This window comes from Aethalodelphis obliquidens, unplaced genomic scaffold (genome assembly GCF_003676395.1).
Source record: "Aethalodelphis obliquidens isolate GAN/ISIS:26980383/991018 unplaced genomic scaffold, ASM367639v1 scaffold8, whole genome shotgun sequence".
Taxonomy (NCBI): Eukaryota; Metazoa; Chordata; class Mammalia; order Artiodactyla; family Delphinidae; genus Aethalodelphis; species Aethalodelphis obliquidens.
In genome coordinates, this window is record NW_020837952.1 from 38,611,590 (window position 1) to 38,636,705 (window position 25,116).

The following is a 25,116-nucleotide window of genomic DNA, read 5'->3' on the forward strand; positions in this document are numbered from 1 at the left end:
TTGGCCAGACAGCGGTGTCCAAGAGAAAGGGATCAAAAACATACGGAATCCACATGCCTAAATATTTATTTTGGTTGTTCATGTTTCCCACCGTTTTCAAATGTGAACTTGTGTCCTGAAGGTGGAGCTTTAGTACACAGGAAAATTGGAATGGGGCAAACATGATTGTACAAAACAGGGTAGAATCAGCAAAGAACACAATAATATGCTTCCTAGTCTTCTATATTTTTCTTGCCAAAAAGTAGGCACAGATTCTGATTTCTTTCACCATAGGAGCCTGCATACAATTAAATGGGAGAGAAAAGAAGCCTGCTCTCAGGAGCGGGGCTTATGCCCAGTAGAATGGCAGGAAGCTGTAGCCATCAAAGCCACTTATGCTTCTTGCTGGTAGTATTTTTTGAGATGTTGTTTCTTTTTCAAAACGAGGCAGGAATGAATTGAGTAGTGATCAAAATGCCGCACCACAGAGTATGTTTAATCCAAATAGCTCCCAAGATGGTCGGCTCCTGATTGTACCAACTCTACGGGACTTAGAGAAATGACTTGGTTACCAGTGAAGTCAAACTATCTCCAGAATGGAATTGAACTGTTGCTTCTCAGCACATAACAACACTGCCACAGCCGGCTCATGACAGCAGTGAAGCTCATTGTGTTTCTTCATCATTCACGGGGAACATTGTCAAAATACTGGCACGTACATCCCCTACTATGCTGTGAAGGGTTCTATGAGCTTCTGCAGATGCTTCTGAGATTTCCGGCAGTGCAGAAATTCTTAAAACATTTCAGGTGGGTAGGGAATGGGGTGAGTAAGGCCTGATTATTCTGGAGCAGAGAGCATCTGATTAGCCTTGCCTAAGATCTCCTGATTCACATCCACCTGGTAGCTCTAGGCCTTCCCCTTCCTCTCTCCTCACGGGTACCCCACCCACTCTCACTGTAGCAGAAGGAGCCACCTGACACTCGTGGGAAAGCATTTGCTGCCTCCCGGCAGGCAAACATAATGTTATCCAACTTCAAACAAGGAAATGATGAATGGAAAGATGACCACTCTGAATTCAGAATATGAGCGCTACTGCTGGAATGATGTGAGTCTTTAACTGCACGTCTAGGGCCGAAGCCCCAGTTCCTCTTCTGCTCCTTGCTTCACCTCACCCTCCTTTCCTCAAGCCTTCCAGACCTCCTCCTCCTGCCCTATCCCTCAGCACTGGGGAGAACTTGGAGCCCTGCTGTAGAAGTTTCAAACCTGCAACAGCTGCTCCTTCAGGAGCATGTGGAGGAAGCCCACGCACCCCGCCCCACCCCCAAACAGATTCTACCTAGAGCTGGGAAACTGGGAGGGGAAGGAAGAAAGGGGTTGCCACCAATTAACCTCCCTAGGGGCTCTGGCCTGGAAATAGCCTGAGATGGGACAGAGATCCTTTCTCAGGGGTGCATAGGGTCCTCGGGGTCCCCCTGCTGCACCCCCTGGATCACCCGCTAGATGGTAAGGGTGCTGGTGGTGCCATCAGCTGCCTCAGGACGCTGGGAGGTATTGTGCATCCTCTGGGGCCCCCTTCTGAGAAATCATGAACCTACCCCCAGGTGTGCAATGATTCAGATATTCACTGTGCTGCAGAAATTCTTGGTGGTTTGGGGGGCAACCCAGCTGGCACTTGCCCCCTGGGTGAGTTGGTGAGACCTCAGAGTGTCCAAAGGAAAGAGGTGGGAAAGGAGGAGACAGAGGGAGAGCCTCTAGGGAAATAAGGGTACTTGGCTCTGAGATTAGAAGGCTGGGCTGGCGAGGTAGGTTGGACTATTTAACTTGGGGAACTTTTCTGTCTCACCTGCTAAGAATGATCTCCAGGTAGTACTGTTAAGATCACAGGTGGAACTGTGGCTAGAGGGGGTGGTGTAAGCCCTCCTGGAGCTAGATGGAATTCGAATCTCAGTTCCGTTGTTTGCCATCAGTAGGACCCCGGTAAGTTCTGTAACCTTTCCGTGATCATTCTCCTCTCTATTAAATGGAGGTAATAATAACAGTCACTAATTAATAGGGTTGTTACGGGTATTAAACGAGTCTTAATCCACGTAGTGAATTTAGAGCAGGGCCCGGCAAGCAGTAAGTGCTCAATGAATATTAGCCATGATCATTCAGGTTAGATGATGAGTAGAACTTCCAAAGTGCTAGGCTTGAAAGCCTGGGACTCCGTTGCCAAGGGAGATTGGAGAACCTTTTCAAATATGGGAGCTCTGGCCCCAGGGATTGTCCAGACCAGAATCTTGGCGCCTGCCTTTCCTCCACCCCATTCCTCTGACCCGGGGAAACCCATCCCCTGTCACAGGGGCGCCTTGGCCCCTTGAGCCTCCGGCTCGCCACCGTCTCCCGCGCTCCTCCCCAGGGCCTCCCTCCCGCCGCTCCACACCTGTCAGCCGCCCTCGCAGCCTCCCAGTGGCCCGAGATCCGGGCCTCAGCTGCAACCCTTCGGGGTCCTGGGTCCCAGTTCCCCGAGCCTTGCGTATCCCCCCGCCCCCCGCCTCGCTGCTCTCGTAAACAAAACCCGAACGTTGGAACAGCCCCGCAGGCGGACAGGCGCAGGAGCCAGCTCGGTGCACTGTTAGCGCGCCCCGGGAGCCCCGGGCGAGCCAAAGGGCGATGGTGGCGGCCGCGGCGGCAGCGGCAGGCGGCTCAGCTTTGTTATGAATAGATGAAAGAGGCCACCTACACAGTAACCCAAATTACGAGACCTCCCTCCTCCCTATCTCACCGAATCAAGAGGGGAGGGAGATGGGCGTGGAGGGAGGGAGGGAGGGCGGGCGGCTAAGAGGCGGAGGGCGGAGGGCGGAGGAGGAAGAGGATGAGGAAGGGGGCTAGTTGCATCCCACTTTCACAATGGGAAAGTGAAACGCACAAGCGCACCGAACCTCTCCAGCCCTCCCCGCTTTCCTCGCTCCCCTCCGCCCGTCCCCTCCCTTCCCCTCCGCGCCTCCCCTCGAGCGCCAGCGCTGCACAGAGAGGAACTCTCCGGAGAAGGAGGGCGAGGAGGAAGCGGCACCGGAGCGCGCAGGGCTTGCCGCCGCCGCCGCCGCCGCCGCCACTGCTGCACAGGCTGCCGGAACGAGCCCGCCGCGCGCCGCCCTCCCCGCTCTCCTTCCCGGGCGAGCTGCTGGGATGGGGCGGCCGCAGGAGCCCGAGCGCGCGCAGGAGCCGCCGCCGCCCGCGTCTCAGTCGCCGCGCGCCTGAGCCGCCGTCGCCGCCGCGCGCCCTGCCCGGGGGCGGCCCCCCCAACCCCATGGAGGTCTCCCGGAGGAAGGCACCGCCGCGCCCCCAGCGCCCCGCCGCGCCTCTGCCCTTGCTTGCCTATCTGCTGGCATTCGCGGCGCCCGGCCGGGGCGCGGACGAGCCCGTGTGGCGGTCGGAGCAAGCCATCGGAGCCATCGCCGTGAGCCGGGAGGACGGCGTGTTCGTGGCGAGCGGCAGCTGCCTGGACCAGCTGGACTACAGCCTGGAGCACAGGCTCTCGCGCCTATACCGGGACCAAGCGGGCAACTGCACGGAGCCCGTCTCGCTGACGCCCCCCGCGCGGCCCCGGCCGGGGAGCAGCTTCAGCAAGCTGCTGCTGCCCTACCGCGAGGGGGCGGCCGGCCTCGGGGGGCTGCTGCTCACCGGCTGGACCTTCGACCGGGGCGCCTGCGAGGTGCGACCGCTGGGTAATCTGAGCCGCAGCTCCCTGCGCAACGGCACCGAGGTGGTGTCGTGTCACCCGCAGGGCTCGACGGCCGGCGTGGTGTACCTCGCGGGCGACACGAACAGCTGGTACCTGGCGGTGGCCGCCACCTACGTGCTGCCCGAGCCCGAGACGGCAAGCCGCTGCAACCCTGCGGCGTCCGACCGCGAAACGGCCATCGCGCTCAAGGACACGGAGGGGCGCAGCCTGGCCACGAAGGAGACGGGACGCCTCAAGCTACGCGAGGGCGGGGGTAGCCTGCACTTCGTGGACGCCTTTCTCTGGAACGGCAGCGTCTACTTCCCCTACTACCCCTACAACTACACGAGCGGCGCCGCCACCGGCTGGCCCAGTATGGCGCGCATCGCGAAGAGCTCCGAGGTCCTGTTCCAGGGCCAGGCAGCCCTCGACTGCGGCCACGGCCACCCCGACGGCCGCCGCCTGCTGCTCTCCTCCAGCCTGGTGGAGGCCCTGGACGTTTGGGCGGGCGTGTTCAGCGCGGCCACCGGAGGGGACCAGGAGAGGCGCTCCCCCGCCACCACGGCACTCTGCCTCTTCAGGATGAGGGAGATACAGGCGCGCACCAGGACCTGCAGCTGGGACTTCGAGGCTGAGTACCACTGCGTAAGTCCTAACCCCGTGACGCTGCGGGGAGCGCTCCTGCTGCGGAGCCGCCGGCGAGGCAGAGCCGGAGGGAGAGGGTTGACCTTTACCAGGTCCCGGATTTACACAGCCCGGCGGCGGCCGCCCGACGGCCGTTGTCTTACGGTCTCCGAGACCTCGGGCTACTCTAAAGCACGGCCAGAGGTCCCCGAGGGAGTGTAAGAAGGGAGGTGGCGAGGGTAGGAGTTAGGCTCAAAACTCTGGTGGCTGCATCCCATTGCCATCCTTCTCTGTCCAAACATGGGCGCTTGTTTGGGTCTGAGCCTCGCCGCGCCGCTCCCCCGCCCTTCCCTAATCTCTTCCCCAGGTGTGTGGTCTTAGCGGGCGTGTGGCTTTGAGCCTTGCCCTCAACGGCGTTACCAAACACAGTGCCCTAGGCAGAGAAGCCCCAGAACCTAAAGGACTTGCCACACCCCAGTCTTTGTGCCCCCCATCTTCCCCCCACCAGCCCCGTAACACGTGTGATGTGGTCTGAGGAGTTGGTAGCCTGTTCGACATGGGTCAGCGCTAGCCTGGAACAGAGGCTCAGGCTTGCGGGAACAGAACCCTCAGCGTGACCCCGTGCAAGGGGGCGGGGCTGTGGCTCCGCTGAGCGTGAGCTGTGATCTCCAGCTGGGGGGAGAAGCTGAGCAGGCTGGAGGTGGCTTTGTGGGTAAAAAGCCTCGCCCTAGAGGGGAGAGCAAGAGAAAGTGTTAGGGTACTTTAGGCAGTTTCTGGGCTCCAGATTGCCTGACTAGATCGCGCGGCTCAGAGGCACCACCCTCCCAGGCAAACGGCAGAGGTTTCCCCTGGGTTCCCAGGGCAGCCACAGCTTGACTCTTGAGATTGGCATTTCTTTGACTGGAAAATAAAGCGGCGGTTCAAGAGGATTCAGTTGATGGGGATTATGGAGCCATTGTGCAGTTCTCCGTGGCCGTCTTCCTTCCAAGGCTGCTGGCACGTCAAGTCCGCATATGGCTCCTGAGAGGGGAGCCTGCTGAGCGCCTCCTTTATAACTGGACGGAAATCAGAGAGCAGAAATGAACGGCTACAGGTGTTGCCATTGTTTTGATATGAAATGCGTCAGAGAGGAAGGCGAGAAGTCTCTACTTGGAAAAACGTCTTGTGTTGGTACATTTGTTGTGTAAGCATAGAGGGGACGTTGGCTGTAAGGTATATTAATAAGTGTATGGAAAGACACTCCCATCCCCAGCCACGCAGAGCACATCTTACCAAATATTAGCCCTATTACCCAGAAGGAAAAAACAGGTCTCTTGCAAGACCCCTTAGAATGGTCATTTGCTTCTTCCTCCTTGCCCACTACCTGTGTACTGGGGCACACGCATAATGCCTTCATTTAGTTACTGCTATAATTATTTTAAAGCATACATAACACATAATGCTCCCTAAATGACTCCGTCTTGCTATACAAGTGTCATTTAACATTTAATATCTGTCTTTGTGAGAGCCTTATTATGTAACAGTTCAAGTTTGGCAAAAATCATCACCTTCGACCTCTCCGTTGAAAGACTTGAAAGTAACCCCTACATATTACTTGGTGTCCAGCTTTAGGCACACTTGGTCTCCGGGGTTAATGACAAGACAGCTCGGAGGCCCGCAGCAGGTGATAACAGTGGAAGTCCAAGCTTTGCCATCTGACAGCTGTGTAGATGTGTGGAGCCAAAACATTTCTCTTTACCGCCTTTCTCTACCCACTGGGGCCTGGAGGACTTAGTTCCCTTCCAAACCCAGCAGGCACCCTGAATGCACTCACTCAGAAGCCACATTTTGGCTTGATCAGGTGTTCCTGCTTGCACTGGGACGAGGGGAAGGGAAAGTCAGAGAGCTGTTGATCCATCTTCGCGGGGAGCTTCTGGGAGGTAGCTGCCCCTTGGAAATCAAGCAAGGGATAAACACTTGCGGCCAAAAATCTGGAATTGGAAAAAGAAATAATTAAGGTAGGTCCCTCCACGGCACGCCTTGCTGCTGCTGTTTATGGAGAGCTCCCAGTGTGCTCAGAGCTGCGGATTCTGAAAGACAGGGTCTCTACCCCCTGAGCTTGTCATCCGAGTTAAATAATATACTCCGGTTCAAACAATAGCTGGTCACAGCTGCACAGGTAGGAGCTTGGAGTTTTGCAATGATTCTTTAAGTAAATTCCTTGCTGCTCTTATGAATTAAAAAGCCTTAGTGGGATTGAATTTCAGGAGAGGTTTTGAATGAAAAAAAAAAAGGCGGTCGTTTTGATGAAAACGCTGACAATTTTCTAATCTATTAAATAGGCAGGTAAGAGACTTCCACAAATATTTGTGCTCTGTGCTGGGTGCCACTGATTCTGCCATTGAAAGGACAGTAGCAGGTGGCAGCCCCGTTTAATGGGGTTATGGGATCAGTGTGCCCCCCGGTTGTCACTCAGAACAATGATGTCATTGGGTTGCATTTGTTCTGTGTTTTATTTTCAGGTTTTCAGTGTGTTTTGGAAAAGGCATGCTGAATTACAGGTGCCTAAGATAGACAAAACTTGAAACACTCCAGAGGGAGCCTCAGTAGATTCTAACAGTGATTCCTCCAGAGCAGACACAGTCATTTTAACGGTAATCCACAGGCAGCAAAGCACCAGGGGCTAGATTTGCTTCCCTCCTCCCGCTACCCCTGGATGACTCGCTCTTATTTTCCATCTTCAGTCAACCATGGGTAGGAAAGTGACAGGAGTGACTGGGTTGTGTTTTCTCATTTCTTGGTTCTCTCCTTATCTCTTGTCGGCTGATTTGCTGGCCCTCAGCTTCTCCCGCTAAAGATTAATTTACAAGATGCTTGTGCAATGAGTGTGTCCTCAGCCGTTCACACGTTGGGCCGTGACTTTTTCTGTCTTGCCTCCAACTTTGAATCTCCTTTCACAACTATCGCGGGAGAGCTTCAGCCTGTGAGCGTGCCCAGGCAGCCGAATTCTGTAGACACTCTCTAATAATCCGGCACTTCCTCATACATTACTTCTTTTGAGGCCCTCATCAAGTCTAAGGTTGATTCTCTGAGGAACATTCTCATTTACCTGATGAGGAAGCTGATCACTTAAGCAACTTGCTCAAGAGAGCACAGGAAGCGTCAGAGCCTCCTGCGTAAACCCAGGTCTCACAATATCTACTTCTGTATTCTTTCCACCACTTTGGTGCTTCAGACTTTCCCTTCAAAGTCCCCTAATTAGAGGCAGTAACCAACCTCCCCTAGGCTATGGGGCTGAGGCTGGAGGGTGCCCCTTGAAGTGTGTTTTAAAACTTAAGGTGATTTTTTTTTTCATTCTATTCCATAACATATCTATGTGCTTGGGTTAACATAAAAAGTGAATGTTTCAAATGATGTACAAGTTAACTTCCTCTTGTTTCTGAACTCCTGTTACCCTTGGCATATGGTAGAAAAGTGTGTACACTTTTCAGTTTTGAAGGCTGATTGTTCCAGATTGTTTGGCCACCATAGTTGGGTCCTGGGGTTGCTTGTGGTTTAAACGTGGTGGTCACCCCCTCTATAGTTACTGAGGGTGGCATGTTTCCTACTGTGTTGGCCAACAGGACTGACTCTTCTAGTTCATTCTACCACTTGTAGAGGGACACACCTGCTTCCTCCACACTCACATAATTCCAAAGCCTGACATAATTTAACTGTCATGCAGACAACCACAAAACACTCACATGCTCTCCAGCAGACAGTAACCCAAGACACTTCTAGCTACTGCATGCAGAAGTGATGTCCCAGGGCCACTCAGCAGTGACCCCTATTGACCTCAAAATCCACAGCCTTCCTGCAATGTTTATTTCTTCTTTAGTTTCTGTTATGATCCTGTCTAGCCACTTTGCAGTCTACGGACTAGATGGTGAATTTTACCCCCATACACACATGTGATATGCAAGGGAGATTTAAAAAGCCCAACAACCACTTAGAGGGAAAAGCCATCATAGCTCCTACTGCTGGATGACTGTTATGGCCAGGCTTTGTGCTAAGCACTTCACATGCCTTAGTTTTGGTTGATTCTCATAATCACCCTATGGGGCAAGGATTGTAGTTTATGTTTATGATTTTATGATGAGGAATTGCGGCCTGGAGAGCTTTGGTTGGTTTCCACAACTGATACATGGTAGAGGATTGAGGATCTGGGCCTGTAACACACAGCCGTGGACAGTCCAGCCTCACAGACATTGGGTTCTGGTGTCAATCCTGTCCTACATGGAGCCTGCTAGGCCCTTGCAACTGCTCTGGGATCAGCTGTTTGCTGGGCATAAGACAATAGAACAGAGAATCCTTGAGTGCCAACGGGGTTTCTGGGTCTGCATGTTTGAGCACTTGAAATTCAGACTTTGGGAGGGTTGTAGTTCCTCAGTGGTCAATTTCTAGGTAGTGCTGGCACCTTTTGTATTCAGGCTTATAAACGACCTCAGAGAGACTTACAGGACCTTAAAGGAGGGCTCCCAGCTTTTGTTCTCAGACAGAAGAACTAGCTCATAAACTAAATCCAGAAATCTCAACCTGTTAAGTCTGGGTTACAGGTGCTCTTGTCTTTATTAGCAGCCACAGTTAAAATACAAGCCCCAGAAGGTCAGGAACCTTGTAACGTTTTGTTCTCTGTTGAACCCACAGTACCTAGCATAGCACCTTAGGAAATACTTGTTGAATTAGTAAACGGGGGATCATGTTGGGGATGCTATCTGTGGTTGGCAGCCACACTTTCCTGAACCTGGCCACCTCATACTCCCTTAACCATTGTCTTTTTCTTAGTGTCTGATGTGTTGGGGCCTCTTTCTTCCCTAGTCCGAGCCTAACTGGCATCCTCCACTCCTCTGAAATCCCCATTCATTGGGCTCACCAGGCTTCTGGTCCTGCCAATCTGGGAGTTACCTTTGACCATAGAAACCCAGCATGGTTGCCACTTTTGTGGTATAATTTAATTGCGTGATCGTGCTTTTCAGCGGACAAGAGGAGAGGGCTCTGTGCTGTAGGGCACAAAGCCCCTCAAGAACTTGTAGGGTTCTCAAGCGTAGTCTCTGGACCAGCAGCATTCAGCATCACCTGGGAACTTACTAGAAATACAAACTCTTGGGCCCCAATCAGAAACTCAAGAGTAGGGTGTGGAACTGGCAATCTGTGGTTTAACAAGCTCTCCAGGTGATTCTAATATACATTCAGCTTTTAGAACCACAGCTGTAAGGTATCAGTTTCCCTTGTCCACCTAAGGCACCTGGGATGAGAATTTGTGCCACTGTTTTCACTGCAGCTTTACTTAGGGTCATCTAAAGTAACCAGCTAATTCCACTACCCTTATATTCCTTATCCTCTTCTAATTGCCCAAAGGAAATACCTAGAAAAACTTCTGAAGTCTTAACTGTTTTTGAGTTTAGAGTCGGAGTCTCAAGAATCTATAGGTCACAGTTAAATTAGCTCCTTCACCCTTTCGGACAGCAGTCTATTTGCATTTCATTCCAGGATGTGGGGTGCGGGGGAAGATGTCTAGAGCCTTCTACTGTGCTGTACACCACACCAAAATTCTCTTGAAGGATCTGGTCTTTACAAAGATCAATCCTGATACCAGTTTCAATCCTAATTAGGCACGGTTGGTTGCGTGAAACAAAGATCTACATGAGCAAGCTCAAACAAGGGGATGGGGCATTTAGTGGATGGAAACAGGTGGGATTACATGGAGATCTAGGAGGAGAAGCAGTACTGTGCAGTGGTTGTCTGCACAGACGCGAGCCAGGTCGACTGGGACCACAGCTGCCACTTCCCAGTTGTGTGAACTTGGGCAGATTATCTAACCTTTCTGTGCTTGTTTCTTCATCTAGAAGTAGGGGTCCTATTTGTTTCATAGGATTTGTGTCTGGATTAATGAGTTAATATGTATGAACGCGACCTGACCTATAGTAGATGCTGTGTGTGTATTTACTATCATGACTATCATGACTGTTCAGGAGTGCTAGGATGGGGCTGGTACAGAGCGGGAAGGGGGTCTGGACTCCCGGCAGCGGAAAGGGGTGTAACAGCAGGAAGTGTGATGGGTGCTCATTCTAAGGTTTCATCGTCAACGTGACTTAGCGTGGCTGCTTCCCTCAGTCCTGCTACGTAGTGACCACCTCGGCTTCCTCACACATCTGCCCCTCACCCCCTCCACCTGAATGTGCCTCAGCCTGACCCGATCCCCCCACTCTGCCTTTCAATAGCATTTAACCCTCTGCATTGGCTACCAACTGGCAACAGCTTTCTCTGTTATTTAGTTCAAGTGACCAGGAAAGAGAGAGAATGGGGTCCAGCCCATCCTTTCACTCCAGATTATGAGCCCTCGTTCAGGGTAGGGATTCATTGCCCTTGGGGCAGGTACTGACCCCAGGTGCAGTCAGAAGAAGGAAGCCCATCATGCAGTGGTCCCCAGTAGGTGTGTGGGCGGGCTGCCTTGGAATGGGAAGGTGGAAGAGCCACACCGTGATCGCCATGTTGACTACAGCAGCATGGAATCATCTCTACCTCCCTTCAGGCTTCTCCGTGGCCTACCTCTGCCTTCCTTGAATGTGTGGTGGCACATAGCTGATGATCACTGAGGGCTGCTCAGAGAACAACCGAAGTCCGCTGGGGCACAGTCTGTAGGCATCCTGGGCCTAACTTGTTTGTGGGAGCAGGGCACGGTAGTGGGAAGATTTTTTTTTTAATCAATTGCGCGCATAGTTTTTCTTAGCATTTTCATCAAGATAGAAAATTAATACTAATTTATATACTATCACAAAACCAAATAGAAGTGTGACTTAAGTTTTACTGTTTCTGTAGTTGATGGGTTTGACTGTCTAATCAAACAGTGTCTCCTCAGAGGAGTTACGAGGGGGATTTGACCCCAGCAGTCCCCACCCCACCTCTCTGGCCAATGTTCTTATCGCAGAAGTCGGCAAACTTTTTCTGTAAAGGTCAGATCGTCAATATCGTGGGCTTTGCAGGCCACATACAGTCTCGGTTGCCATTGCTCAACTCTGCCACTGAAGTGTGAAAGCAACCCTAGGCAACATATAAATGAACAAGCACGGGGATGTTCCGGTAAAACTTTATGGACACAGAAATCTGAATTTCGTGTATAGTTTTCACTTGTCATAAAATATTATTCTTTTGATTTTTTTCAACCATCTAAAAATGTAAAAACGATTAGCTTGGCAGGGGGTCGTTCAGAAAAACAGGCAGCAGGCTAGATTTGGTCCACAGCGGGTGGTTTACCGACGCCTGCTGTAACAGAAGGGGTGAGAGTAAAACAAACCTTCACGTTGCCCTAAGACATCGTGAGAGATTTAGCAAAAAGGTGGTGCAGAAACCCCAAGAAGGAGTGTCACACTCAGCGTGGGAGGACCTGGGAGGCTTCAGAGAGGTGATGCTGGAGCTGTGGCTTAAAGCCAAGTAGAAGAGGCAAGAAAGGGAGTTCCAGAGACAGGGCACAGCTTGTGCACAAGAGGGAAGTTGAATAAGCTTGTGAACCGCAGGTAGCTCGCCCTGGCTGGGGAGTGTCCAGAAATGAGCATGCAGGGCCAGATGGCAAAGGGCTTAATAAGACTGGCCAAGATGGCTGGATTTTATCCTGATGGTCAGTTGTTTTCAGACTTTCTAAACCTGGGCTTCAAATCTTAAACCAGAGGCTCAGTATGAGAAAAAGGCTAATAAATCATCATTGACCTGCTGTTCTGGGTGAGGCCGTTGCCAAGTGCCGGGGCTCAGGGTGAAGCAGGGGTGGGGAGGTTCCCAGAATCCTGCAGCTCGCCCTCCCCCCACCCCCTGCCTGTCCCTGTGGCATCTCAGAGGAACTTCTGGGACTCTGCTGAGCAGGGTGTGAAAGCCATGGCTGATGGAGGACAGCAGCAGGGCTCTAGGCAGACGTGATCTGATTGTGTTCTAGAGAGATCACTCAGAAGAATGGATGAGGCAAGATGAGAGGCAAAACCGCTGATTAGAAGGACCAACAAATACTTCTTGAGTTCCTACTATGTGCCAAGCACTGTGAGGAAATATTTGTACCAACGATCAACAGAGTAGACAATAAACATGCAGCAGATAAAGAGGTTATTTTTATATTAAAATGATAGCTAGCACTCCTAGAGCACTCACTTCATACCAAGTATTGTCCTAAGTCAGCACTTTACCAATATGAACTCGTTTAATCCTCACCACGACTTTATGAGATGGGTAATGTCATTACTTCCACTTTACAGATGAGAGAATTAAGGCCCCGGCTGAGATGGGGGCCCTGAGAGAAATAACAGGACGTAAGAGAGCTGTGTTAGTTGAGGTGTTGGGGAAAGTTCTCTTTAAGGAGGTTGTGCTGCCACCAGGAAGATGAGAAGGGATAGCTGTACACGTCCCCAAGGGGAACTGAGGAGCAGTGCAGGGCCTCGAAAGGGGAAATGACTTGGTCATTCTGAAGAAGCAAAGGCTAGTGTGGTCGAGTTAGGGAGGTGGAGAGGGGAGAGTGTCGGGGAAAGAGGTTGGGGAAGGAAGCGGCAGCGGATCCTGTAGTCCTGGTGGGCAGTGGGAAGGAGCTTGTATTTTTTTCTGAAAGCTTAGAAGAGCCTTTGAAGGGAAGCGACACCACTGGATTTGAATTCCTAAATAAATGGCTGCCCTTTGGGGCATGAATGAGAGATTGGCCCCAGCAGAGGCAGGGGGCTCTCGAAGTAGTCCAGGTGAGAAATAACGTTGCCTTGGTCTAGAGCAGTGGCCGCAAGGAACGTGGAGAGAAAGAGGTGGATTGCGTGGGCTGCAGTAATCCACGTGAGCGTGTTGGAGACCTGAACTGAGGTGGTGGCAGTGCAGGTGGAGAGGAGGGGTTCAATGAAATAGCTTCTTAAGGTGTAGAATTGAGAGGTGTTGGTGACCAATTAGTTTAATTTTCGTCGAGTTTTAGATATCTTTGGGACCCCCCAGAAAGGGCCATTAAGCAAGCGGTTGGCCAGGAACTGAGGAATTGGGGATCCGCTCTGTCAGCCTCTATGGAGTGCCAGCCGTGGGCCAGGCTCTGTGTTGGGCTCAACACGGTGCCATTGGGGCTGTAAGTGCCTTGAGGGGAGTGGCCAGGGGCGTCTCATCAGTGTTTCCCAGGCATCCAGAATGCCGTCTACTGCACGGTGGGCCCTCAGTAAGTATTTGTTGAACTGGAAGGAAGGTGCTCTCCATCTAGTGGAGAAGATGTGGTTACGGCTCGGCGAGATAAGAGCGTCCAAGAGGAGCCCAAGCCCCGGGAGCTGTGTTTATAGGAGGAATAAAAGCCAGGTAGCCTAAAGAGAGGGGAGTTTCCCTGTGACTCCCTCACCAATGAGGCCGGATTCCTGGTCTTTCCCTCCAGCCTGGTCTTAGAAGAGTCTACTCGAGAAGGAGATTCTCTTAACACATCAACTGTTCCTAATTATTCTGCACTGACGTCCTTCTGAGGTTCCTTTGCCATCAGCGAGCAATCTTAGAAATTGGATTCCACGTGCTGGTCCTTGCTCCTCTGAGGCATCAGGAGGGCTAGGTGGCCCAGAGCAGCTGGTAGTTATAGGTGTCACCCAGTCTCAGTCTCCTGGGCTTAGCAACATCTCTGTGCCCCTCCCTCCCGTGGAGCCCTTGTGCTGTGGACCTCTGGGGAAGCCTGTAGATCCCTCCTCAGAGCAGTGGTTTTAAACACATAAAATAAAAAGAGAGAGTTGCAAAATGAACCAATTATATTGATCTACAGATATATCAAAATGTTTTTTCCAATTTGAAATAGAGTAATATATCTTAGCACATTTAAATAGCAAGACCTAGCAGCGGTAACTACCATCATTTCAAAGTAGCGATAAGCACAAACGATATTTTGAGATACCTGCAACAACTATAAAATGATATGAAAATATCTGATTTCTTTTGATGACAAAGTCACAGGTTCAGTTAATATGACTCTGGTCTGCATTCATAATTAAATGAAATGCTGAATTTCAGTCAGAGTTCGCTAAAATAGGATTTTTTTCTCCTCCGGTTTCATGGATTCCCGGAATTCTTTGCAGGAACTGTGGATGTCAGTGCGGTCCCCACTCGAAGCACTCATTCCGTTACTGTGTGTGTCAGAAAACCAATGACAAGATGCTGCATTTTGTTTCAAAACGCATTTGATTGGCTTAGTTTGACAATAGGGAGTTCAGTCCCACCTGGATTTTTACAGGTCAGGCACTTGGCCAAGAGCCAAGTGCTCCATAAATGGACTGGATGGAGCAGGTGGGTGGGTGGAGAAGCCTCAGAAAGGTTAAGTGACTGCTTAGAGACAGCTCATAAGTAATAGAGCTTGCACTTGAACCCACATTTTTCTTTACCCTAAATCTCTTGTTCTTTCTACTCTTGCATGCTACCACTTTGTTATTCAATATTTCTATTTTAAAGAGTTAGCCAAATGCAGCAGTTCACAGGTTATGCTGTTCTAATCATGGGACAAGAACAGTGCTATTATTCTTCACTTTGGTTAGAGGATACGAAAATACCTAAAGTATTTTGTTTACTTAGAGCCTCATTTTAAGTACACTGAGTCTATAGACTGTCTATAGATGGAGATGGCAAAAGACCTAGGGACTGTCTTTTGCAAACTGTCAGTGAACTATGGATGTGAAATTTAGAGAAGGCCAAGCTACATGGCAGCAGATGTGGGGTAGTTTAGTATTGTTCCCCAAGGCAGAACCAAGGCCCAGTGCTTGCAAGGGACAAATTTTGTAATGAACTTTTGTAGAACTTTGTAATGATTAGACCTACTTAGCAATGTACCAGGGTTGCCTGGTGAGATATTAACTGAAAGCATTCGAATACTGATCCATGTATTCGTTCATTCAGTCAATAAATGTTTATTGACAGCTAACAACATGCCAGATGCTGAGGTGTATGCTGCAGAGGGTAGAGTAAGATAAACTATTGTAGAGCTTAGAGTCTACCGGGAGACAGACATTAAATAAAAAAATTTAAAGCAATGTAATTATAATTATTTTCAAGGAAACAAATGGAATATTATGATTCAGAATACCTACTGGCATAGGGATAGGATGATCTATAGTCATGTGTCCATGAGGAGGTGACATTGAACTTGAAACCTGAAGGACTTAAAAAAAAACAGCCTATAAGGTGTGAAGAGAGGGGAGGTAGCAGAAATAGCATATGCAAAGGCCCTGAGGCAGAAAGATGGGAACATGTTAAAGAGTCTGAAAGAAAGACACTGTGGGAGCTGAAGTAGAGTGAAGGAAAAGAGTGACAAGGGATGAGTTTGAAGAAGTAGGCAGGGACCAGATCAGATAGGACCTGGGGAAGCATTTGGGTTTAATTCTAAGTGTGATAGAAAGCCGTTGAAGACTTTTAGTCAAAGAAGTAACGTGGCCTACTTTATACGTTAAAGAATCACTCTGGCTACTGGATGGAGAATAGATTGTAGGTTGAAAGAGAGAAACCAGGAGGCTCTTGCTGTAGATCAGGAGTGAGATGATGGGGGCTCGGACTGGGTGGAAACCATGGAGATGGAGAAGATAGATGTAAGATTGCTGGGAAATTCAGCTGAGATTTTTCAGGTATTGGGTGTGGGGACTGATGGAAAGAGAGGAGCTGAGGGTGGATGTTGGTACCATTCACCATGATGGGGAAGATAGGGAGGGAGAGAGTTGGAGGGAAGAAATGTCTAGATAATCAATTTCTAGCAACTCTGAAATCTTGGGAGAGATTCCACAGTTTCTCAAAGAAGAGGATGCCATTTATTTAGAGGGTATTTAGCAGTGCGAGAGAGGGAGGTTTTGCAGAAGTCAAAATGATGGTGGGGGGGCACTACTGGTATCCTTGGGCAGGTGTCAGGGATGCTAAAAGTCCTGCATCATGGAGGACAGCCCCCATAGTGAAGAAATATGCCATCTAGAATGCCAGTAGCTTCCTCATGGAAGAACATGGTTGAACGGTGTCTCTTCCTACTCTAAGAATCTAGGAGAATGCATTTTTTTACACTATCAGCAATTCATGTATTTTTGTGAATTGTTCGAGTCAGGTTGTCTTTTTGTAGGTAATTGACTGAAAGTAGCCACATGGAAGGGATGGAGATTTAGATGGGGGATGGAGTGTAAAGCAGGAAAAAGGAAGGATAAATCTTGGAGAGTAGGACTTTGGCAGTAGGAAGGCCTGGGAGGTTGGAGGACACTGGGGCCTTGGAGGGAGGGAAGCAGGTGGAAGAGCCCGTGGGAGGATGTGAAATACAGACCTCACCACTTTGCATGTTCCCCGTGGCTCAGTTGCACGCCCCCCCATGCTTGCCTGGTATAGAGGCTGCCCAGGTATGTCCCTAAACTTCCCTTCTTTATTCCTCCTGCACACTTTGAACTTCTCCTTTGGATCATTTGAGTCCCCAAGGTTAAGTCTTCCTTCAGATCGTCAGATGCCGTAAAGTTAGAACCCGATCAGTGCGGTATACTCTAGAAGAATAAGGAAAAGCGACAGGCGCCTTTAACGGCCAAGAAAATCACTATCTACCTTGGGTGAATAGTTGTTCTTTCCATTCTCTAGCTTGATACAGATAGTTTTCCAATCATTTCCACACACATGATTTCATTTGGGCCTCACAACAATGCTAATAGACAGGGCGTGTGTATTATTGGGTCCATTTTACAGATTCGGTTATTGATGTTCAGGGACTTGCCCAAGTCAAGCAGCCTGTCAGGGACGGAGCAGGGCCAGATCTTGGGCATAGGACTCCTGCTGAGGTTTCCTAACTGCAAGTAGGCCCCTGGGTAAGTAATGATGAAGAAACTGCTTCCCTTAAGTGTATGCCAAAGAGGAATAGACTACAAAATTAACCGCCCGAGAGGCTTTTTATCGATGTGTAAGAAGTCCCAGTTGGTATTTGCCCTGCCCCATAAAGAAGACCCAAAACGAGGGAGTCCTTTCATCACCTTGGGGGATCAAAGACTTGACTTTTGCTGTCTCCCCAACACTGGAGGGGCCACTTTTGTGCACATTTCCTCCAGCTGTTCCCATAATAGCTACAGCGTGGCTGTGAGCGGCTGTGTGATCCTTGCTGAGTCAGGCCATCTTCCGCGTGGTAGGGGCGGGGCCCCGTGGTACTCAAATCCATTCACACCCTAGAGTTCATGGCTGGTGCCCCTGGAATTGGGCAGTGCACGCTGGCGGGTGTTTATGGTCCATGAAAGATTTATGAAGGAGCTACAAGGCGGTCAAGCTGTTTCCCTTGTGATGTGCCCAGTATTCCCTGAGCACTCTCTCTCTCACACACACACACACACCCAGCACTCACCCCTTCCCAGTAGCCTTGGTTCCGCTTTGGTGTGTCAAGCCCAAGGCTCTCTCTTTTTTAGCCCAAACATCATTTGAGACAAGGTAGCTTTTTCCTCAAACTGAAAAAAGTTTCCCTCTGAGAGCGGGCTCAAGTGTAGGCGGGACGTGTGGTTAGACACGGCAGGCAGGAGACACAGAGTGACAACTCTGAGGGAACCAAGAAAGCCCAAAGGGGAGACAAGGTTTAGAGCTAAATGAAGATCGGATTTTGTCGCGAAATGCAGAACTGGCAAAGGCATCATTACGAGGCATTAACCTTGTTACACACAGAAGAAGGAGCAGAGGCCTGAATTCAGAAATAAATTACACGTAATAAACTAGACGGAATAGGCTGAGAGCAACATTAGTGATTATGCCCTAAAGGGAGAGAAGGGCACGATAGAAAATAGGCCAAAAAAAAAAGAGTGAAAATAATCTCTGGACACAGGGGGCCGACTGCACTATTTTCTCCCTTTTTCTACTTGGCTCCCCAGGTATTAATTTCACTTTTGTGAGCAGGTTTCTCTGGAGCCTGTCTTTCTTTTGTTTGCATTTGCTGAAATGAGCAAAAGGAAGCCATTCAGAGGGTTCCTTTTTCCATTCACAGGGACCTGTCCGTTTCTGTGTGTTTCCAGCACAAAAGAAGCCATTTCCATTCAGCCAGAGCAGCCCTTCGAGTTTACTTGAGGTCCAAGCCCGCTCTTTCCTATTTTCTTCCAGGCTCGCTGTTGTAATTGGCTACACAATCCTGACTGCGGCCAGGATCCTCCAGGGTGAGAGGAACAAGCGCTTGGCCGGTTCCTGGTCCTTTGTAGCTGAGGAAAAGCTAGAGTCTAGTGCCATGTCCCCAGCCATGACTCTCATTTCTTACACAGGGACTTGCTTTGCGTTGCAGGCAATTAGCAGCGGCTTAAACCATAACATCATTGTTAGTAAAAAGTTTAAAGCTTGGAAGTCTGAGCTCAGTGGTGTCCTCAGGAGCTGAGGGTCTTTTGTCCTTCCCTTGCACCAATCTGTTGGTTTTCATCCTCCATCTTGAATGTCATGGAAGCAAAAATAGCTGTCACCACTCTGCACGGGGAGCCTCACATCACAGATTCCGAAGGGAGGAAGTGAGGGAAGAGGGGCAAATGAGTTCTCCTCAAGAGCCTCCTCTTATCAAGGAGGACGCTTATTCCCAGAAGCTCCTCCAGTGGATTTCTTGCATCTCACAGACCCAAACTGGGCCACATGGCCACCCCTAGCTCTAAGGGGTAGGAAAGCAAGTACCAGGCAACGGGGAATGGGATTACTGCGTGGCTTAGACTAATCGTGGTTTCCCAGGCTTGGGTTTATTGCTACCTGAACAAAATTAGGGTTTTGTGGCAAAGGAGGAGGTGGGCATAACTGCCACAGGGGTGGCATCAACCGTTTGGTTTTTTAAATAAGGTCATGATCGCACACGTGGACTGTGTGTTACTCTGTGCCAGACGCTGTTCTTCTAAGCTTTACCTGGGCTTGTGTCTTAACTCATTCAGTCCTCATGATGAGTCTATGACATAAGTGCTGCTGTCGTCACTTCCATTGCATAGAGGAGGAAACTGAGTCACAGAGAAGCTAAATAATGTGCACAAAATTAGTTAGAACGTGACAGAGCCAGGACCGAAAGCCTGGAGGTCCAGCTCACTACCCTATACTATCCTTATTGAGTCGGAGTATTATAAAATGTTCCAAGCAGCACACAGTAAGTGCAAGTTACTACTAATAATAGCAGCTAGCATGTACCAACATGTTATTATTACTACCATCATTATTATCTCTCCCTCATAACGACCCTACTGATCAGACACCGTTGGCCTGATTCACAGCTGAGAAGGCCAATCCCAGGGGTTTGATAAATTGCCCACATCACCCAGGGGATGAGAACCAAGCTTGAATGCAAACCTAACTTCTCTGACCCCTAGTCCCAGGTGGTTTGTTCTATGCCACCAGCTCTCAAATTCGGGAACATTGATTTAATGGCCCTACTACTAACCCATGCTATTGATCCAGGACTTAATTTGGAAAACTTCAATTACTGAGAAACAGTCAGAAGCCAGGGAAGGATGCTAGAGGGGATGGGACAGTAATTTAGAAGCAATTTTCTCCTTGTTCTTTTTCGGCTTTTGAGCCACTTCTGGGATTTTTTGGAGTCAGTCTTTCACAAACAGAATATCTCATCCCACCTTAGCCAAGGCTAACTGTGATGTCACGGTTCTTAGCTAATCTAAATAGCTACAGTTATTAAGCACCTACTGTATACCAGACGTGGGAGGACACTATCCCATTTGGTCCTTGTGGATGGATAATCAACAGTGTACAGTCATTACTCTGTCTGGGTCGTGGGATGAGGGAAAATGGAGTCCTCCAGCCAAGGATAGTGGTGTTAGAACATTCCAGATGCCCGGGCAGAGATGACGTCCAGTTCTCTGAGTTAAGCACTTCTGAGATGCTCAAATATTTAATAAAAAGAAGAGGCGTGGTCAGCTGATTTTAAGTTTGAACAATTCTGGTTTTATTTTAAAGCAAGATGTGTGGTGTGGGTTTATTTTTTTTTACATCTAAAGGTCACCGACTTTTCTTTTTTTCTGCTCATGGTCACGAGGCATCCTTACCTAAACAGTGATCTATTGTTCTGATTCTTAGACCCACAGAGATCTTCATTTTAACAGGACAGTTCCTCATCTTCCCCGACTGTATGAAAAGTATATTTTTAACAGGAAAAAAAAAATCTCCAATGGGTTTTCTAAAAATCTTCTTAAACTGAGTTCACTATGGAATACTGTATGCAAATAAGCCACGTTCTCTTAGGTTATGACATCTTTTCCTTGAGCAGAGATCACGACATTGGCGAAATCCTTGCCAGCATGTCTTTTCCTCCCAGCGTAACTTCAACAAAGAAATGTAGACGGCACTTTAAAGGCTTCTGAAATCAATTTAGTCCATGCATCCATTTAGCGTAGATGTTAATGAAACTTGGTGGGTTTAAAAATAATGAATATTTAATAAAACATAAATTGAAAGACATAAACACTGTCGGCAGTAATATAATGAGGTTAACAAGTCTTAGCCTCCCCCTTCCTACCTCTCCCCTCTCCAAACGGGGCAGTTTTAGGAGTTGCGGTGATGCTTACAGAAGTTTGCTGGCTCTCCTATTGGTTGAAGCGTAGATGTGCCTTCGCCAACCTTAGTACAGTTGGGAACCAAACTCTGGCAGATAAAGTATGCTATCGCACTGTGTTCAGTAGCTGCAGAAGGCAACGACTCTTTCTAGCTCCTATCTTCCAGAGATTTGTGTAACAAACTCGGTTTCCTGTCGTTGAAAGCAGGAAGCAGCAGGAAGCACTTCATGCCTTTAAACAAGGAAGAAAAAGACATTTTGGTCGACACACTGTCTGCTCTGGATTTGAAGAGGGGCTTTATTTAATGATCAGGAGTGAGCATGTGATTCCATGTGCTCAGAACCTCAGACCATTTAAATGCCTTCAGGTTGAGAGTTAGGCTTTCCATTTCTTCTTCAAGAACATCAGCACCGGGTCCAGCCCTTGTGCTTGGTTCCTCTTTAGCCCTGCAGCTCTGTCTTACCTACCATCCACGACTCTGTCTTTCCCTCTTCGCCCTCTGAATGACCTACCCTGTCTTTGGGCTAACACACTGCACTCTTCTTGTAAATCCAGAGTCCCTCCTCTCTGCCGTCACACCCAATAGGATGGTCCGTCTCACGTCTCTGGAAGTGGCTTGTTTAACCTCACAGAAGCCAAACCCTTGTTAAAATAAATTTCAGCCTGATCCTGCAAACAGCCATGTATAAGACTGTCTCCCTCCCACTTCAGCGGTGGGCTCTTTTTTGGCAATAAAGGGGAACTCAGTTTCATATATCAGCTGGGGGAGTGTTAAATGGATGGCTAGCTCACTGCTGGCAATCAGTACATGTTAATACACAGTAAACAAATGGCTTTCCATGGGTTGGGCGAGCGTGGTGATTCTGCCGATAAAGGGGATAAAAGGTTGTTCCTGGGGATCTTGTCTAAGAAAATGTATTTGGGGCTCCAGTAAGGATCCTTCCCAGGTGGGCATGAGTGACGTTTTATCATCATGAGAATTATCACTGTTAAAAATTATCTTTTTTTTATTTGTGCGTTTGTGTGCATGTTCAGAATGAGAAGGATCAACCTGAAAGAGTCCAGCCAATCGCGTCATCTACCTTGATCCATTCCGACCTGACGTCCGTTTATGGCACCGTGGTAATGAACAGGACTGTTTTATTCTTGGGGACTGGAAATGGCCAGTTACTTAAGGTTAGTTTTCTGTGCCTTCTTCCATGTCGATTTTAGTATTGATCCATTTTGTGCTTTTGTATTTTGTATTTTGTATTGCTTCTGGGTTATACACAAGACCATACCAACTGCTTTGTGAACTGCTCGGAGACACCTCCCCTCACGGAAATGGCCTGAAAGAAATTTCTGGAAATCTATTTGTAATAACCTCCTACTCATGTATGGAAGTGACAGACCCCTTGATTCCTGGGAACTTGCCAAGACGGTTCCCTTCCTTACTCACAGGCTGCCTGGGTGAGGCACATGGGGACCTGGCCCCTACCGCATCCAGGCTCACCCTCCTAAGACTTTTAACTTTTCAGTTCTATCTCCTTTATAATGGAAATGTACAAAGCACCTGATTTCTCACAACTTCAAAGAGGTAAAAGATTATAGGGCTAAAAAGAAGAAATAAACAGATGTTCCTTCTCCCCAGCCCACCTGCCGCCCGCAGAGGGGGTGGTTCATTTTCTAACCTTCCTACCCACACCCACCACAGAGAGGTTAGAAATCTCAAACCCTCTGAGGCTCCCCTCGCCTTTTATCTCTGAGAACTGTTTATTTCCACTGTGCGGATACACCACTGGCCGAGCTGAGATTTTTATTCACTGGGGGAAAGGTGCAGGGGGAAGGAGAAGAAAATAAACTCAGAGATAACACATGACTCCTCTGAAATTATATAGCAGTTATCAATTTCTTCAGCAAGCGTTTACGGAGAACCTTCTGTGACCTCCACCAGCATTCGTGGTTGAGAATTGCACTGTTTCTTTCACCCTGGGCGGATTCTCCTTTGCCTCTCTATAGCCAGTCAATTTACTGTCAGCTCGGATTCTAAACTGAATATTAGCAGATTTGTTTTCTCAGCTGATCTCCCACTGATAACTAGCTGTGTGACTTGAAGTAAATCTCTTAACCTCTCTGAGCCTCCATTTCCTCATCTGTAAAATGAGATTGTACTAGATGACCTAGGAAACCCCTTCCTCTTCTGGTCGTCTCTAATTAGCCAAACCTGCTTGCTTGCTTGCTTTCTCCAAATGTGCCTTGTGTGCTGCTCCCACACCTTTGCTCACCCTGCACCCCTTTCCTGGATTGCTCTCTTTTTTTTCTCTGCCTTACTGAATCCTGCATATCTATGCTTTGGCTCAACTCAAACTCCGCCTCCTCTCTGAGGACTCCGAAGCCTGGAGTGATCAGGTTTCTCCCTCATCTCCTGAAATACTCATTGTCTGTGTCATTCTTTTGGCTCATTACAAATGTCTTGCTTTGATGCCTAACCTTTGCACTTGTGTTTGTCTTGCCTTCCCAGCTTGATTTTGAGCTTCTGGAGAAGGGGGCCGGGAATTCCCACAGCCTGATACAGTGCTGAGTGCCTGGTAGATACTTGATTTAATCTGTTTTCTTTGGAGGAAACCCAGTAACATATGGGAGGGGGTTTGTTTGTATACACATGCTTTTAAAATATACGTTGATCATCTTTCCTTTTGTGTTAGCTTTATTTCCTGGGGGAAGGTAAATACCCACCAGTCCTTGTATACAAGTTGCTCAGGGCCGTGAGGCAACGTCTGGACCTACACCAAGCTGGTCAGACTCATTGGACCCATTCGCCTGGCGGAAGAAGTTTCCATCAATCCTAACTGGGTCTCCTTGCCAGTTATCTCTTCAGATTTGGGATATTTTTGACGAGTGTTTTGACAAGAACACTGTTTCCCCAAAGCAGAGCCAACCAAACTGTTAGATGGTAAACTGGAGGTGAAGGAACACTGGCTATAAATAGTTTCCCATGGGACGGCCTGGTTTCGCCTGTCCTGTTTGTTCACCCCAGCGGTTCGTGTGCAGCTGGCCGGTGTTTAGCGATGCTGTGCTACCAAGGGGTGGAACTGAGCTGCAGCTTCGAGGCTGCTGAGGAAGAGACGGCTGGCCCAAGTCTCACTTTCCTCGGCATCTGTACGGGCTACACCTTCAAAAGCCACATCTGTGGCTGTGTTCTTAGGGTTCCAGTAACAAGGGCGGGTTGGTTTTCTGTTTGTTTTGTGACTGCTAACATTTATACAGTGCTCATCACTCTCCCTGTTCTCATTCAGTCCCCTCCACCACTCAGTGAGGTAGACACACTCTTCTCATTTTACAGATAAGGGAACCGGGGCCCAGAGAAGCTGCACGATTTGTCCAAGGTCACCCGTGACAGAGCAGGGGTTTGAACCAGGAAGCACTTCAGAGACCCCACTGTTATGTCTCAGGCTACGCTGACTTGGTAGCTTCTGCCCCAGGCACGGGCAACCCCTCTGTGAGGGTTCTCTGGGGGGAGTGGGAAGCATGTTGCTAGGGAGTCACATGGCAGTGGGAGTGGAGCGGGTTCAGGGTTCTTAGAAGCTCAGGGAAGAATCCCAGCTTGAGAAGAAGGCAGACCGTCTGGCTGAGGGAATACCTCACTGGTATGATAACTTCTTGGGAGTCAAACCCCACCCCCAGCTTCCCTCAGGAAGGTTCTACCCCTCAGGAGGAGGTTGGGAGGGGAGAGTGTGAGCTGACTGGGCCCCGCCAGGCTCCCGAGGACAGCCCAGCCATTCCCAAGACTCCCCTATGTATCCTGCGTACAGATGCTTGGGAGCAGCCCCTGAAATCACCCAGAGTCCTGAAGCCCCAGGATTGTGTAGACGGTTTGGAAGGCACAGAGGATCTCCAGATCCCTGTATTCAAACACTTCAAGCTTGTCCCTTGCCAGACTCGTCGCCAGAACTGTTAGAAAAGACGAACATTGATAGACACAAGCTTGGCTTCTTCAGCCACAGAGTGGAGGTACTAATGAGCAGAGAAAAACAAAAGCCAACCCAAGGCAGCCTGCAGGAGCAGGAGAAGAAGGGGCTTGGATCACCCACAGCCTGACTCTTCAGTTTCCCTGGTGATCGAGAGTTGACGGCCTTTCGACAGACGCCAGGCACCGTACTATATGCCTGGTTGGAGGAGAGGCAGGAAATAGCATTTGGGGGCCAGTTGCTCTTTTTGACCAACACATACACGGACCCTCTGATTTCCTAAATCTCTGAAAACCTCACAGAGTTTTCATAGAGTTTGGTGCAATTTTAAGTATCATATTACTGAAATGATTTTTTTCTTATTGTAAAAGTAATGCA

At 49.1% G+C, this 25,116-nt stretch overlaps 1 protein-coding gene across 1 annotated transcript in view; it reads left to right on the forward strand.

Annotated features, from left to right (window-relative positions):
- Positions 1 to 2,927: 2,927 nt before the first annotated feature.
- Positions 2,928 to 25,116, forward strand: part of PLXNC1 (plexin C1) — a 141,906-nt gene continuing 119,717 nt past the window's right edge. Inside the window, exons 1-2 of the mRNA XM_027107196.1 lie at positions 2,928 to 4,328; positions 21,827 to 21,967. Of these exons, the coding sequence (XP_026962997.1) occupies positions 3,270 to 4,328; positions 21,827 to 21,967 (1,200 nt within the window). The 5' untranslated portion in view covers positions 2,928 to 3,269. The remainder of the gene's footprint in view (positions 4,329 to 21,826; positions 21,968 to 25,116) is intronic.